Source organism: Leucoraja erinacea, chromosome 5, assembly GCF_028641065.1.
Source record: "Leucoraja erinacea ecotype New England chromosome 5, Leri_hhj_1, whole genome shotgun sequence".
In the NCBI taxonomy this organism is placed as follows: Eukaryota; Metazoa; Chordata; class Chondrichthyes; order Rajiformes; family Rajidae; genus Leucoraja; species Leucoraja erinaceus.
In genome coordinates this window covers 90,024,121-90,038,277 of record NC_073381.1, presented here as the reverse complement: position 1 = coordinate 90,038,277, position 14,157 = coordinate 90,024,121, and the positions used below count along the sequence as shown (strand labels likewise).

The following is a 14,157-nucleotide window of genomic DNA, read 5'->3' as shown; positions in this document are numbered from 1 at the left end:
GGTCAGGCAGCATCTGTGGAGGGAAATAGACATTCGGTGTTTCATCTGGGCTGGGACTAATGGGTGAAATCATCACTTGGGAAATAGCCCTTTCAAGTTTGCCTCACAGCGCCAGGAAACTGGGAACAATCCTGATATTGGGTGGTGTCTCTGTGGAGTTTGCACATTCTCCTTGTGACCACGTGAATTTCCTCCAGGTGCTCCTGATTCCTCCCGCATCCCAAAGACATGCAGGTTTGTAGGTTAATTGTGCTCTATAAATTGGGCCTCATGTTTAGGGAATGGATGAGAAAGTGGATAACATTGAGCTGGTGAGAATGGGTGATTGATGGCTGGCATGGACTTGATGTGCTGAAGGGCTTGTTTCCATGCTGTATCTCTAATCAAAATTATACTAAATTGCTTCCAAACAATGATTCTGTATCCCATTCCAACCTATCCTGAATTCATGGAGAAAACCAAGATGCCTCAATTAATTGACCATTTGATATCAGGCATGTGGTGATGAGATTATGTTGGGCATGTGATGTTAGGAAATGAACCAGCCTGAGCCATTGGAAAGGTGTATAGTTCTAGTCTGGCAAATGGTTAGATAATATTTTTTGAAACCAAGACTTGTGTGTTCCTGAAACAGGTACAGCGAGCTGCCCAGGTTCAATGGGAGTGGGAAAATACAGCAAATGGTTGTGACTGAAATTACTTATGGTACCTGTTTCTTTAAGGTTCTCCTGAACTGTTGGAGAAAGATGTTGAGTTCTAAGTAGTTCATTTTAGTTATTGGAATACTTACCCAAACCACATAGTTAAGCCGGCAATAGTTGTTCATCAAGTCACAATTTATCTTTTCTTGTGGATGAATGGATGGATAACATGGTGAAGATTTTTAATTAAAAATTCACAAAGTAACTGGAAGGATAAATCTTTCTTTCTTTCTTTTAAAATCTTTTTATTGTTTTTTTTCCAAACAAAGCAAAAATAAAACATAAAAAAGAGCAAAAAGAATAATGATAAACATAAAAATGGTATTGATACATAGGGATCAGGATTACATTAATAACAGGTATAACCTAATATAGTTAAATCTTTAAAAATGAAACATAAATGTAAAAAAACCCCAATCTTTATAAGGAAACATAAATGTAAAAAAAACCCACAAAGATAAAAAGACAAAAAGAAAAAAAAAAAAAAAAAAAAACAAAACCCCCCTAAACTAAAGAAAGGAAAAAAAAGAGAAAAATTGATAATAATAAAATACACATAAAAATAAAATAGATAAAAAAACAAAGCAAAGCAAGACCGAATCTGAACTGAGAATTTCAACAATGTAAGTCTGTTTGTCGTCAAGTCCGTTCCACCCTATAGAGGTAAAATAATTTTTATAACGGTTAAAGAGGGAGCAATTTATGTTGTATGAAAATGTTCAATAAATTTTCCCCAAGTCTTATCAAATTTAACCAAGGGTTCAACAGTGTCCTGATTTTTTCTAAATTTAAACATGATATCGTTTCCGAATACCACTGGAGTGTGGTCGGAGGGTTGGAGTCTTTCCATTTAAATAAAATAGATCTTCTGGCGATTAATATGGTAAAAGCAATCAACCGATGGGTGGAGCGGGACAAATGAATAGAATGGTAGCCCAAAAATTGCAGTAATAGGATGAGGTTGTAAATCTATGCCTAAGACTACAGAAATAGTATCAAATTTTATTTCCAATATTTTTCCAAAGGACCAAAACATATGGGTAAATGAGGCCACTTCAGAGTTACATCTGTCACAGGTAGGATTTATATGATCATAAAAACGAACTAACTTATCTTTTGACATATGAGCTCTGTGAACCACCTTGAAATGTATCAAAGCGTGTCTTGCACACATTGAAGAGGTATTAACAGGACAAATCTTACCTTCAATTGCTGATCCAACACAAGAAAACTAGAGCAGGCATAGGCCACCATCCTCAAGCTTGCCCCACTATTCAAGATGATAACAGCTGATCACCCCAGGCCACACCTATAACGATATTTGTAAAAGTAAATTCTAATCATATTATCATATTTATTACATAATTAAAACTCGGATCTTGTTTGTGTGTGTATATGTGTGTGTATATGTGGTTGTCTTTACATCTTTGCAAAAACACTACCCGGTAACGAATACATTTTTACACATTCCGATTTACATTTTTCCCCTCGATGCAGACATCACCTTATCTGAACATTTTATGCTTTATTTCTTGACTTATTGTCGACTCATTACTGATTTAAAGTGTAAAAAAGTCAAGACTTTAAAATTAAAAACACCAGCTTCAACTGATGACGCCACAATGGCTTTGCTAGCAGTGATAAGCCTCAGTGAAGATTTCATCCTTTATTTGGCATGTTATTTGTGATTAAAGCTTTAAAAATGCCAACTTTCACAAGAATTTTACATATTCTGATTCATATTTTTCCCCTCTAGGCAGAGATCACTTTCACTGAACATTTTATGCTTTATTTCTCGACATTACCGATTAAAATTTAAAGAAATCAAATTACCTTGAATTTCAAACGCCCAGCTTCAACTGATGATGTCACAAAGGCTCGACTAGCAGGGGGAGGGCGAATTGCTATTGCAACACGCAGGACAAGTGCAATTGGAATGTTTTTTAAAGAGCACTGCTGAGGGAGACAAGGGGAGTGCTGGAATCGTACGTTCGGGAATGGCTTGAGTTGGAGGACCACGCCTCCCTTGGGGGCTACGGGTAGGGAACGGGTGGTTGGGGGAGCAGACCCAACAGGTCTGCACTTGGTCTAGTTATTATATAACGGGCAACACAGTGGCACAGCAGTAGTGTTGCTGCGATACAGTGCCAGAGACCCGTGTTCGATCCTGACTATACAGGGCTCGAAATTAACGGTTGCCCAGGTGCCAATGGCGACCTAAAGTCCCGTCGGGCAACCTAAAAGCCATGCCATTTTGCCCGGCTTGGCAAGCACCCAGGACACGTATCGTTCAACTCAAGATAGAGCGGGCCCCCCTCTCTATCTCTCTCTCTCTGTCACTCTCCATCTCTGCCCGCAATCCGTATCCGTGTCCGGGCCGCCGGTTCTCCGCTCTCCGTTCTCCACCTGCTCCTCATCCACCCTGCACATGCGCACTGCCACGTACTGCACATCCTCCCCCTGCACATGCGCACAACCACGGCCAGCACATCATCTGCCCTGGTTGTGCACATGTGCCGCCCTGCATATGCGCACTGCCACGGCAACAGGTCAGTGCCGGGCACTTTCTCCCTCCCTTTGCATTGTGGGAAATCTGGCCGCCATTGCTGTCCGGTCGCCGCCTCGCCGCCACCGCTGAAAACCAATGCAGAATCACTGCCTGGAGCTGGAGTAACTCCCTGGAGTAAATCTTGCTTCTTGGTTTCCTGGTCGTCCAAAAATATTCCAAATGGAATTTAGACTGGAGTGGACCCTCCACCACCAAACTCAGAGTTTGCTCTGAAAAATAACAGCCATTTGCACTTTATCTGTTTATTTATTGTGTATATATATGTTTATGGTATATGGACACACTAAACTTTTATCTCCTGTTCTGTATTATGTTTACATATTCTGTTGTGCTGCAGCAAGCAAGAATTTCAGTGTCCTATCTGGGACACATGACAATAAAACTCTCTTGACCTGGACGTATGCAAAAAAGGGTTCTTGGGGAAAAAAGAGCTACTTTAAAGTTAGTTGCATCTGGTTGGGTAACTGTGGTAGGGTGAAGACTATTCCATGCTTTAATTGTGCGGGGAACTCCAAGGAGCAGCCAGAATCTCTAGATAGAATAAATTGGGTAACGTTTCGGGTAGAGACCCTTCTTTAGGTTTCCTCTCGTTTTAGTGTTTTTAGTTTAATTTATAGATACAGCGAGGAAACACTGGAGTCCACGCCGACCACCGATCACCCATACACTAGTTCTATCCCACACATTAGCGACTTAAGTCAAGAGTGTTTTATTCTCTCACGTCCCAGTTAGAACAATGAAATCCTTACCTGCAGCAGCCCAACCCAAGCGAAATAAGAGGTGCTGTTCCTCCAATTTGCGGTGGGCCTCACTCTGGCCATGGAGGAGGCCCAGGACAGAAAGGTCGGATTCAGAATGGGAGGGGGAGTTGGAGTGCTGAGCCACTGGGAGATCAGGTTGGTTGTTGCGAACTGAGTGGAGGTGTTGTGCGAAGCGATTGCCAAGCCTGCGCTTGGTCTCACCGAGGTTGATCATACGCTGAATAATCCAACCACATTTTTTGCTTGGAAGTGGGAAGAAATAATAGGAATTGCATTCATTGCAACGTGTAAAAAGAGTTGAGACACTGTATATACTGTATTATAATTTTGCTAGATGTCATTGTGGTATATACCATGTCTTGATTGGTGAATATGTTTAGTTTGTGACTTTATTTGAAGCATAAATAATATGTGAATGCATCATTGAGCATAATTCCGACTGGTAACTTCGTCTGAGCACATTATCGCACGTGTCATGCAAGCCGCCTTAAATTACCACCTAAACAGTCATTTGGCAACCTAAAAAGCTGCCTTGGTTGCGCGACTGGAAACAGAGAAAAAAAGTTAAGTGAGAGCCCTGCTATAGGTGCTGTCTGCACGGAATTTGTATGTTCTCCCTGTGACTGCGTGGGTTTTTTGTATGTTCTTCCTGTGACCTTGTGGATTTTCTCCATGTGCCTTGGCTTCCTCCCCACTCCAAATATGTACAGGTTTGAAGGTCAATTGGCTTTGGTTAAAGTGTAAATTATCCTTAGTGTGTAGGATAGTGCAAGTATACAGGGTCTTGGTGAGCCGAAGGGCCCATTTCCACGCTGTATCTCTAAAGTCTATCTTCTTTGCCAGTTTCCCATTGTCCTCAATTCCTTGATTTGTCAAAGATTATTCTACGTTTATGTTATACATTTCCAATGATCCTATCTCCATCACCCTCTTGGATAGAGAATGCTAGAAATTTAACACCCTTTACGAACTTCCTTCTTAAATGACCTGCCCTCATCAGGTGACTGTGTTACCTCAGTCAAGACACTCCCACCTTTAAATGCACCTTGGCATCTACCCTGTTTCATCCCCCCCCTCCATATCTTGCATTTCAATAAAGTCATTTCTTGTTCTAAATTCCACAGAATGCCAACCTGAGGTAGACTAAGGTAAAGAAACATTTGGACAGGTACATGGATAGGATAGGTTCAGAGGGGTATGGGTCAAACGCAGGCAGGTGGGACTAGTGTAGATGGGGCATGTTGGTCGGCGTGGGCAAGTTGCGCTGAAGGGTCTGTTTCCACATTGTATGACTCCATAACTCTAAACTGTTCAGCCTCTCTTGGTTGAATTGTTACTTTGACCATGTTACTTTGCACATAGTTTAAGATGGAGGTGAACTTATTTTGAAGAATTATTAAGCTTTGAAATTTTAAGCCAAGAGGATCAAATGCCATAATAACAAATTATTCTCTCTTTGCAGGGGAATGAATGGCTTTCAGGACATGCGTTGCACTCTCAAATGATAACGTGTCCTGGGTGAGGTACAAGCAGCATGGATCAGGATGATTTTCCACCCCCACCTCCTGAAGGTAAAACATATAATTTTTTAACTCTCAGCAAGTTTTCAAAATGACAAATAATTTGCAGTTGTTACTGGGGTGGTATGGTGGCACAGCTTTAGAATTGCTGCCTTACAGTGCGATAGACCCAGGTTTGTTCCAGATTACAGGTGTTGTCTCTACAGAGTTTGTGACCTGCGTGGGCTTTCACCAGGTGCTCCGATTTCCTCCCACACTCCAAAGAGGTACAGGTTTGTAGGTTATTTGGCTTAGATAAAGATTGTAAATTGTCCCTTGTGCGTAGGATAGTGGTAGTGTACAAGGATTGCTGGTCGGCATGGACTTGGTGGGCTGAAGGGCCTATTTCTGTGCTGTACCTCTAAATTAAACAAACCAAAAAAAAGCCTCTCAATACTCTTGGTTAACCGGCTGCACAATAGAAAATGCTGTCAGCCTAAGTAGAGGGGGTGAATGTTCACATATTTCAGGAATGTGCAAATATTGGGCGTTTCCTGCATTTTTTAAAATGCCTGGGAGATTATTTGTATGTTTTCCGATGTTTGGATCAAGCTACTTTCTTTCCTATATAGCAATATTCCCCATGGGAGAGACATCTAATCGCCCAACTAAAAAAAAAACAGAGATAGACACAAAGCAATTGATACAAAGCGATGGAGTAATAATTCAGTGGGTTAGGCAGCATCTCTGGAAATAAAAGGATAGGTGACCCTTCTTCAGGCTGAACGTAGGTGGAAAGTGTGAGGGGGGGGGGGGGGGTGTGATGAGCTAGTAGCAAGAAAAGATATTTGTATCTACAAAGAAAAATCATGTTGTTTTGTCAATGTTTCAAGGACGATTGCATCATACATTTTCTGTACGGGCAAGTGAACAAGAGATAAAATTTACGCAATAGAAACTATATGGAAGATTAATCCGTAATCACTTTGCTTGATGTTTTCAATTCTGAGATACAGTATATCTAGACAATGGTTGGGTCACTTCAGAAGTCAGCACAAGTACTGATGTGTCAATGCTGACTGAATTTTCCTCTTTCACAGTCATGATTTCTCTCACCCTACTGAAGCTGTTGTCTTTGAAACCGGGTTGCATTTTTTAACTGGTCGAAGACTTTCGAGGAGATACTTTTTATGCAAGTGATGGCAAGTAAAGGCACAATGTAACCTGGTTCTTCCTTGAATTTTCTCCATAAGCAAGCTTTTCCAATGGCTGCCTTGCAGTGAGATACTTACTTCATCTGGGAAGTGGCAATGCTGTTTTGAGAAGGAAAAACAGGTTGTGATGGAATTAGTCAACATGTTAGGTAGTGTTCATTAGAAAGAGAAACAGTTAATGTTAACAGAGAAAAGGCCAAAGGGGATTCTGCTCCAAGCTGGAGGATGAGATGGATGTTCAGCAACTGTAGCAGGGTTTGAATGTGCTGACAACAACCTGGCCCTTAACTCCATGAAGACCAAGGAGCTCATTGTAGACTTCAGAAAGTCTAGGGGCAGCACACACACCCCCATCCACATTAATGGGACGGAGGTGGAACGTGTTTCCAGCTTCAGGTTCCTGGGGGTCAACATCTCCGATGACCTCTCTTGGACCCACAATACCTCAACTCTGGTCAAGAAGGCTCACCAGCGTCTCTTCTTCCTGAAGAGACTAAAGAAGGTCCATCTGTCTCCTCAGATTCTGGTGAACTTCTACCGCTGCACCATCGAGAGCATCCTTACCAACTGTATCACAGTATGGTATGGCAACTGCTCTGTCTCCGACTGGAAAGCACTGCAGAGGGTGGTGAAAACTGCCCAACGCATCACCGGCTCCTCACTCCCCTCCATTGAGTCTGTCCAAAGCAAGCTTTGTCTGTGGAGGGCGCTCAGCATCGCCAAGGACTGCTCTCACCCCAACCACAGACTGTTTACCCTTCTACCATCCGGGAGGCGCTACAGGTCTCTCCGTTGCTGGACCAGCATGTCCAGGAACAGCTTCTTCCCTGCAGCTGTTACACTACTCAACACTGTACCTCGGTGATTGCCAATCACCCCCCCACCCCCCCCTCCTCCCACCAGGAAAAAAAAATTGCACTACTATGACTGCACGTAAATATATTTATTTATTGCTCATATTCTATCTCGCTCTTTTAGGGAGATGCTAACTGCATTTCGTTGTCTCTGTGCTGTACAATGCACAATAACAATAAAAGTTGAATCTGAACCTGAATCTGAATCACCTCCTACAAGGTCAAATGAGGAAGCAGCTCAAATGTCAGCGAAGCATCACTCCCTGACGAGCTCAATGCGTTTTACGCACGCTTTGATAGGGAGAACACTGATGTGCCTTCCCGAGCCCCCATTCGCCATGATGGTATTTCAGTCAGTCACAGAGGCTGACGTCAGAAGATCCTTCAGAGGGGCGAACCCTCGGAAAGTGCCTGGGCTTGATGGTATACCCGGTTATGTTCTCAAAACCTGCGCAGATTAACTGGCTGGAGTTTTTACGGACATTTTAAACCTCTTACTTCTGAGGTCTGAGGTTCCCACCTACTTTAAAAGGGCATCAATAATACCAGTGCCTAAGAAGAGCAAGGTGACGTGGCTCAACGATTAATGATCAGTGGCACTAACGTCTGTGGTGATGAAGTGCTTTGAGAGGTTGATTATGGCGCATATCAACTCCTACCTCATCAAGAACCTCGACCCACTGCAGTTCGTTTACCGCCACAACAGGTCAACGGTGGATGCGATCTCACTGGCTCTCTACTACGCTCTGGACCACTTGGACAACAAAAACTCATATGTCAGGCTGTTGTTCATAGACTACAGCTCGGCGTTTAATACCTTCATCCCCTCCAAGCTGGTTACCAAGCTCACGGATCTGGGTCTCTGCGCATCCCTCTTGGGATTCTTGACTTCCTCATCCACAGACCACAGTCTGTCCGTACTGACGGAAACGTGTCATCCTCGATAACAATCAGCACAGGAGCACCTCAAGGCTGCATGCTCAGCCCTCTGCTGTACTCATTCCATATTCATGACTGTATAACCGGACATAGTGCGAACTCCATCATCAAGTTCGCCGACGACATCACTGTTGTGGGACGAATCACTGAACCCAAGGAACCAAGGAACTGATTGTGGACTTTGGAAGGGGTAGGATAGGGACTCACAATCCCATTTATATGATGCAAAGGGTCAAAAACTTCAAACTCCTGGGCGTGCATATTTCCGAAGATCTTTCCTGGTCCCAGCACATTGATGCAATTATAAAAAAAGGCACATCAGCACCTTCCTGAGAAGATTACGGAGAGTCGCTATGTCAAGGAGGACTCTCTCGAACTTCTACAGGTGCACAGTAGAGAGCATACTGACTGGCTGCATCATGGCTTGGTTCAGCAACTTGAATGTCCAGGAGCGGAAAAAAATGCAGAAAGTTGTGACCACTGCCCAGTCCATCATCAGCCCTGACCGCCCCACCATCAAAAAGGCTGCCAGCATCATCAACGACCCACTCCATCCTGGCCACACACTCATCTCTCCGTTGCTATCGGGAAGAAGGTACAGGAGCTTGAAATCTGGAGCATCCAGGTTCAGGAACAGCTCCTTCCCCACAGCCATCAGGCTATTAAACACAACATACAATACAATACAATTTATTTGTCGTTTGGACCCCGTTGAGGTCCAAACGAAATGTCGTTTCTGCAGTCATACATACAAAACAAAAAAGACCCAAGACACAACACAATTTACACAAACATCCTTCACAGCGCATCTTCTCCTCGCTGTGAAGGAAGGCAAAAAAAACATATCTCTCCCCTGCACTCCCCTCTCTCCCCCATGTCAGAGTCAAAGCCCCCCCAGCGGGCGATGTTAAATGGCCTGCAGCCATTAAAGCCACACCGGGTGATGCAAGGCCAAGCACCGGGTCTTGGTGTTGGAGCCCCCGGCGGGCTCTTGGTGTTGGAGCCCCGGCGGGCGCTCACAAAGGGCGCTCACATCAACCGAGCTCTGAACAATAACAGTATATTATTACTATTGCACTTTATCTGTTTATTTATTGTGTATATATATGGTCCATGGTATATAGACAAGGGTGGAAGATTGCAACCTTTATGTGGTCCGCCCTGTTTTCACTAATGCAATCTAATCGACATGCACAAACGGAAGATCAAATAGAACAAGTTGTCCAACAACTTTAGGCTGTGCACGCCACACGAAAGAAGAAGAAGAAGTATATAAACACACTGAACTTTTATCTCCAGTTCTGTATTTGATATTTACATAGTTTGTTGAGCTGCAGCAAAGAAGAATTTCATTGCCCTATCTGGGACACATGACAATAAAACTCTCTTGACTCTTGACTTGACTCTTGACTCTTGTGCAGTTTAGTTTTGAGATGCAACATTGGAGATACATCAGCCCAAGTCGGTGCCGACCAGCAATCTCCGATACACAGCTTTATCCTACACACTAGGGACAATTGTTACACAAGCCAATTAACCTGCCATGTTTGGAATGTGGGAGTAAACTAGAGCACCTGGAGAGAACCCACGTGGTCGTACTATCTTCTGTAAATTGTCCCTAGTATGTAGGGTAGAAATAGTGTATGGGGTGATTGCTGGTTGATGACTCAGGAACTGAATTGCCTATTTCAATGCTGTATCTCTAAACTAAACTAAATTAAGCATGTCTTCCACTGAAAACCAAATTACATCTCTCCCCTTCCCAGTTCTGACCAAGGGCCACTGACCTGAAACATTGGCTGACTCTTTTGCCGCACATGCTGCTGACCTGCTGCGTTTTCTAGCCTTTTCAGTTTTTATTTAGTTGAACTTAGTTGATTTGATCTGGTGCAACCCATACCTGCAACCAGGCTGTTCCAGGCAACTTCAATGGTGGCATGTGTCTGGCAATGTGAACATTTGCCCAGGTTTTCCTGTCCATACTTGATGGGATAAATCTTGTCTGGCCTTGTTCCTCGCCATCAGTTAAACTTCAGTCAGCCCAAAACAACATGATACATTAATGCTGTCACTGAGGCGACTACTCACCATTAACCCATTGCTGTTGGTCAGTTTGAGTTCTTGAGAAAGACCATTCAGTTTGATCATAGCTGGGCTAAAAGGCCAAATTCCAGGGGTAGAGAGAGAGGGGTGCTTTACATAGTGGGGCCTTTGTGTTCCAAGCCGGTATCCTGCACAGCCTTGGGCAATAGACGTGGCTGAATTTCTAGTTCTTTGAAATCGTCTGAATCCACATTTCCAGTTTCAAAGACAACAGCTTCAGTAGAGTGAGATAAATCATGTGAATGTGAAAGAGAAGAAGCAACGGTAGAATATGTCTGAAGAAGGGTTCCAACCCAAAATGTCACCTTTCCATATTTCTCCAGAGATGCTGCCTGACCCGCTAAGTTACTCCAGCATTTTATGGCCGCTAGGAGAATATAATGTTTTATTTTGTTGTCGGTTGCAGTGTGCATGTGTTGGATCCTATTCTGAACCAAGTAACCCACTGAAATCTCCTTCTGATATTTTAGGAATGCATACTATGCATAGACATTCCTCATCATTCTCAATTAACTGATTTTCTGCTGTAACATGTATATTTTCTTATCTTGATTATTCATTGGCTTAAAATGTGACGGTTTATTTACCTTGCTATGACTAGTGAAGGAAGCTGTACATAGACACAGTAATTTTCTTTATATGGTTTTACATGCCACTATGGTAGACAAAAAATGCTGGAGAAAATCAGCAGGTGAGGCAGCATCTATGGAGAGGAGGAATAGGCGACGTTTCGGGCCGAGACCCTTCTTCAGACTGGAACCTTACAGACATTACATGTCCAGACCGTTCCAGACCTTACATGTCAGTATGGTGTACCGGCACCTCTAACATGACACATATGTAATTAACCATGCTTTGCAAATGGATAATGTCAGTGAATGAATTTGAACCTTTATTTGTTTAGATTTATAGAGTTTAGTTATTATATTCCCAATGCTGCGCATATACATTGGAAAACATTGCTGAAAATGTAGCTGAATTTTTGATATATATGTGATTCAGCACCTATTTGTTCATAAAAAGCATTGCATATACCAAAGTGTTTTTCCACTAATATTATAATAGAATTTTTTTAATTTCACGAGTTATGGAATTAAGGACATTTCCCACATTTCTATAAAATTATGTTTGACTGTGATTCAGATGTGTCCTCTTCCTATCGTGAAAGAGGAATGGGTAAATTCTCAGTGTTTCAACATTGCATTAACATTTGCACTAGTCCTATGCTACTAATTGCACTTCAAATAGAGCATTGTCTAGATTATATTGGTCATGAAATTATTACTGTGTAGAATATTGTGTCTGGGACACTGGCATTGGAAATGGTCCAAATTAGGCTAATTCCTGGGATGGGATGATTATCTGATCAAGCAAAGCTAAATAGGTTGTTTCTGTAGTAGAGTTTAGAAGAAAGAGCGGGGATCGTATTGAGATAGGTAAGATGTTGAGGAGGCATGATATGGTAAACAGTGAGATATCTTTACTGGTGAGAGAGTTGAATATATTTACACGACAAGGGACCAGCCATTTTAAACTGAGACACAAAGACAATTCTCTTTGCAGAAGAGGTGAATCTCTGGAATTCTGTATCCCAGAAGGTTGTGGAGACCAGATCAGCAGAAGTATTTAAGGTGGAGGTAGGTACATTTTTGACCGACAGGGGAATCTAAGGCTAAGTGGCCCTGCCAAAAGCGTTGAGGCCAGTGAAAATCAATCATGATGTTACTAAGTGGCTGGGAAGGTCCGAGAGGCCTGGTAATCTACTCCTGCTCCTGTTGTCTTCTGTCTCTTGTGTTCTGGCAACCACCATCCTTCAGAACTCAGTACCGCTTCATTTATTTTATGAGTCGATTGCCATAAATCATTTTACTGGGACTGCATTCGATATATCTATCACTCTGGTGTTGTGTATTGACAGGGGTCAGAGGTGAGGGATAATGGTGTGGGTATCAGAATATTAGTCCTTAAAATTTCTTATTTCATATCTTAATTGTCTCACTCCAGAACTATAAATCAGATAAAAGCACACAATATAATTCTTTAAATACTTAAGTTGAGTAAATTTTTGTTCTGCTATTCTCTTTAATAACAACTCCAATTGTGTGTGCACCTCCAAACATGCCTTATGACTACTATGGATGCTTTACTTTAAATCTCTTTGAATGACGGGCAGACTGATGAAGGTTTAGTTTAGTTTTGTTTATTGTCACATGTACTGAATTCAGTGAAAAGCTTTTTTTGTCACGTTACAACCACAAATGTAAATGTATTTTATTGGGATTTTATGTGATAGACCAACACAAAGTGGTGCATAATTGTGAAGTGGAAGGAAAATGATACGTTTTTTCACATTTTTTTACAAATACAAAACTGAAAAAGTTTAAATGTGGGTTGAAGGTGGGTATTGGGAGGGCTTTGAGGGTCGCTTACATACTGGTGCACAATTATGCCTTGACTGTCACTGTCTGTTATCATTGTCTGGATGCAAATTGCTGTGAAATTCAAATAAAAAGATTTAAATCAAAAACTGAAAAGTGTGGCGTGCAAAAGTATTCAGCCCCTTTACTCTGATACCCCTAAATAAAATCCAGTGCAATCAATTGCCTTCAGAAGTCACCTAATTAGTAAATAGAGTCCACTTGTGTGTAATCTAATCTCAGTATAAATACAACTGTTCTGTGAAGGCCTCAGAGAACATTATTGAACAAACAGCATCATGAAGCCCAAGGAACACACCAGACAGATCAGGGATAAAGTTGTGGAGAAGTTTAAAGCAGGGTTAGGTTATAAAAAAATATCCCAAGCTTTGAACATCTCACGGAGCACTGTTCAATCCATCATCCGAAAATGGAAAGAGTATGGCACAACTGCAAACCTACCAAGACATGGCCGTCCACCTAAACTGACAGGCCGGGCAAGGAGAGCATTGTTCAGAGAAGCAGCCATGGTAACTGGAGGAGCTGCAGAGATCCACAGCTCAGGTGGGAGAATCTGTCCACAGGACAACTATTAGTCGTGCACTCCACAAATCGGGCCTTTATGGAAGAGTGGCAAGAAGAAAGCCATTGTTGAAAAAAAGCCATAAGAAGCCACATTTGCAGTTTGCCAAAAGCCATGTGGGGGACACAGCAAACATGTGGAGGAAGGTGCTCTGGTCAGATGAGACCAAAATTGAAGTTTTTGGCCTAAATGCAAAATGCTGTGTGTGGCGGAAAACTAACACTGCACATCACCCTGAACACACCATCCCCACTGTGAAACATGGTGGTGGCAGCATCATGCTGTGAGGATGCTTTTCTTCAGCAGGGACAGGGAAGCTGGTCAGAGTTGATGGGAAGATGGATGGAGCCAAATACAAGGCAATCTTGGAAGAAAACCTGTTAGTCTGCAAAAGACTTGAGACTGGGGCGGAGGTTTACCTTCCAGCAGGACAACAACCCTAAACATACAGCCAGAGCTACAATGGAATGGTTTAGATCAAAGCATATTCATGTGTTAGAATGGCCCAGTCAAAGTC

The 14,157-nt window shown here is 42.5% G+C and overlaps 1 protein-coding gene across 1 annotated transcript in view; it reads left to right on the top strand.

Annotated features, from left to right (window-relative positions):
- The window catches only part of arhgef10 (Rho guanine nucleotide exchange factor (GEF) 10), a 269,667-nt gene that overhangs the window by 47,857 nt on the left and 207,653 nt on the right, over positions 1-14,157 (top strand). Inside the window, 1 exon segment of the mRNA XM_055636192.1 lies at positions 5,494-5,602. Coding sequence (XP_055492167.1) covers positions 5,566-5,602 — 37 coding nt within the window. The 5' untranslated portion in view covers positions 5,494-5,565.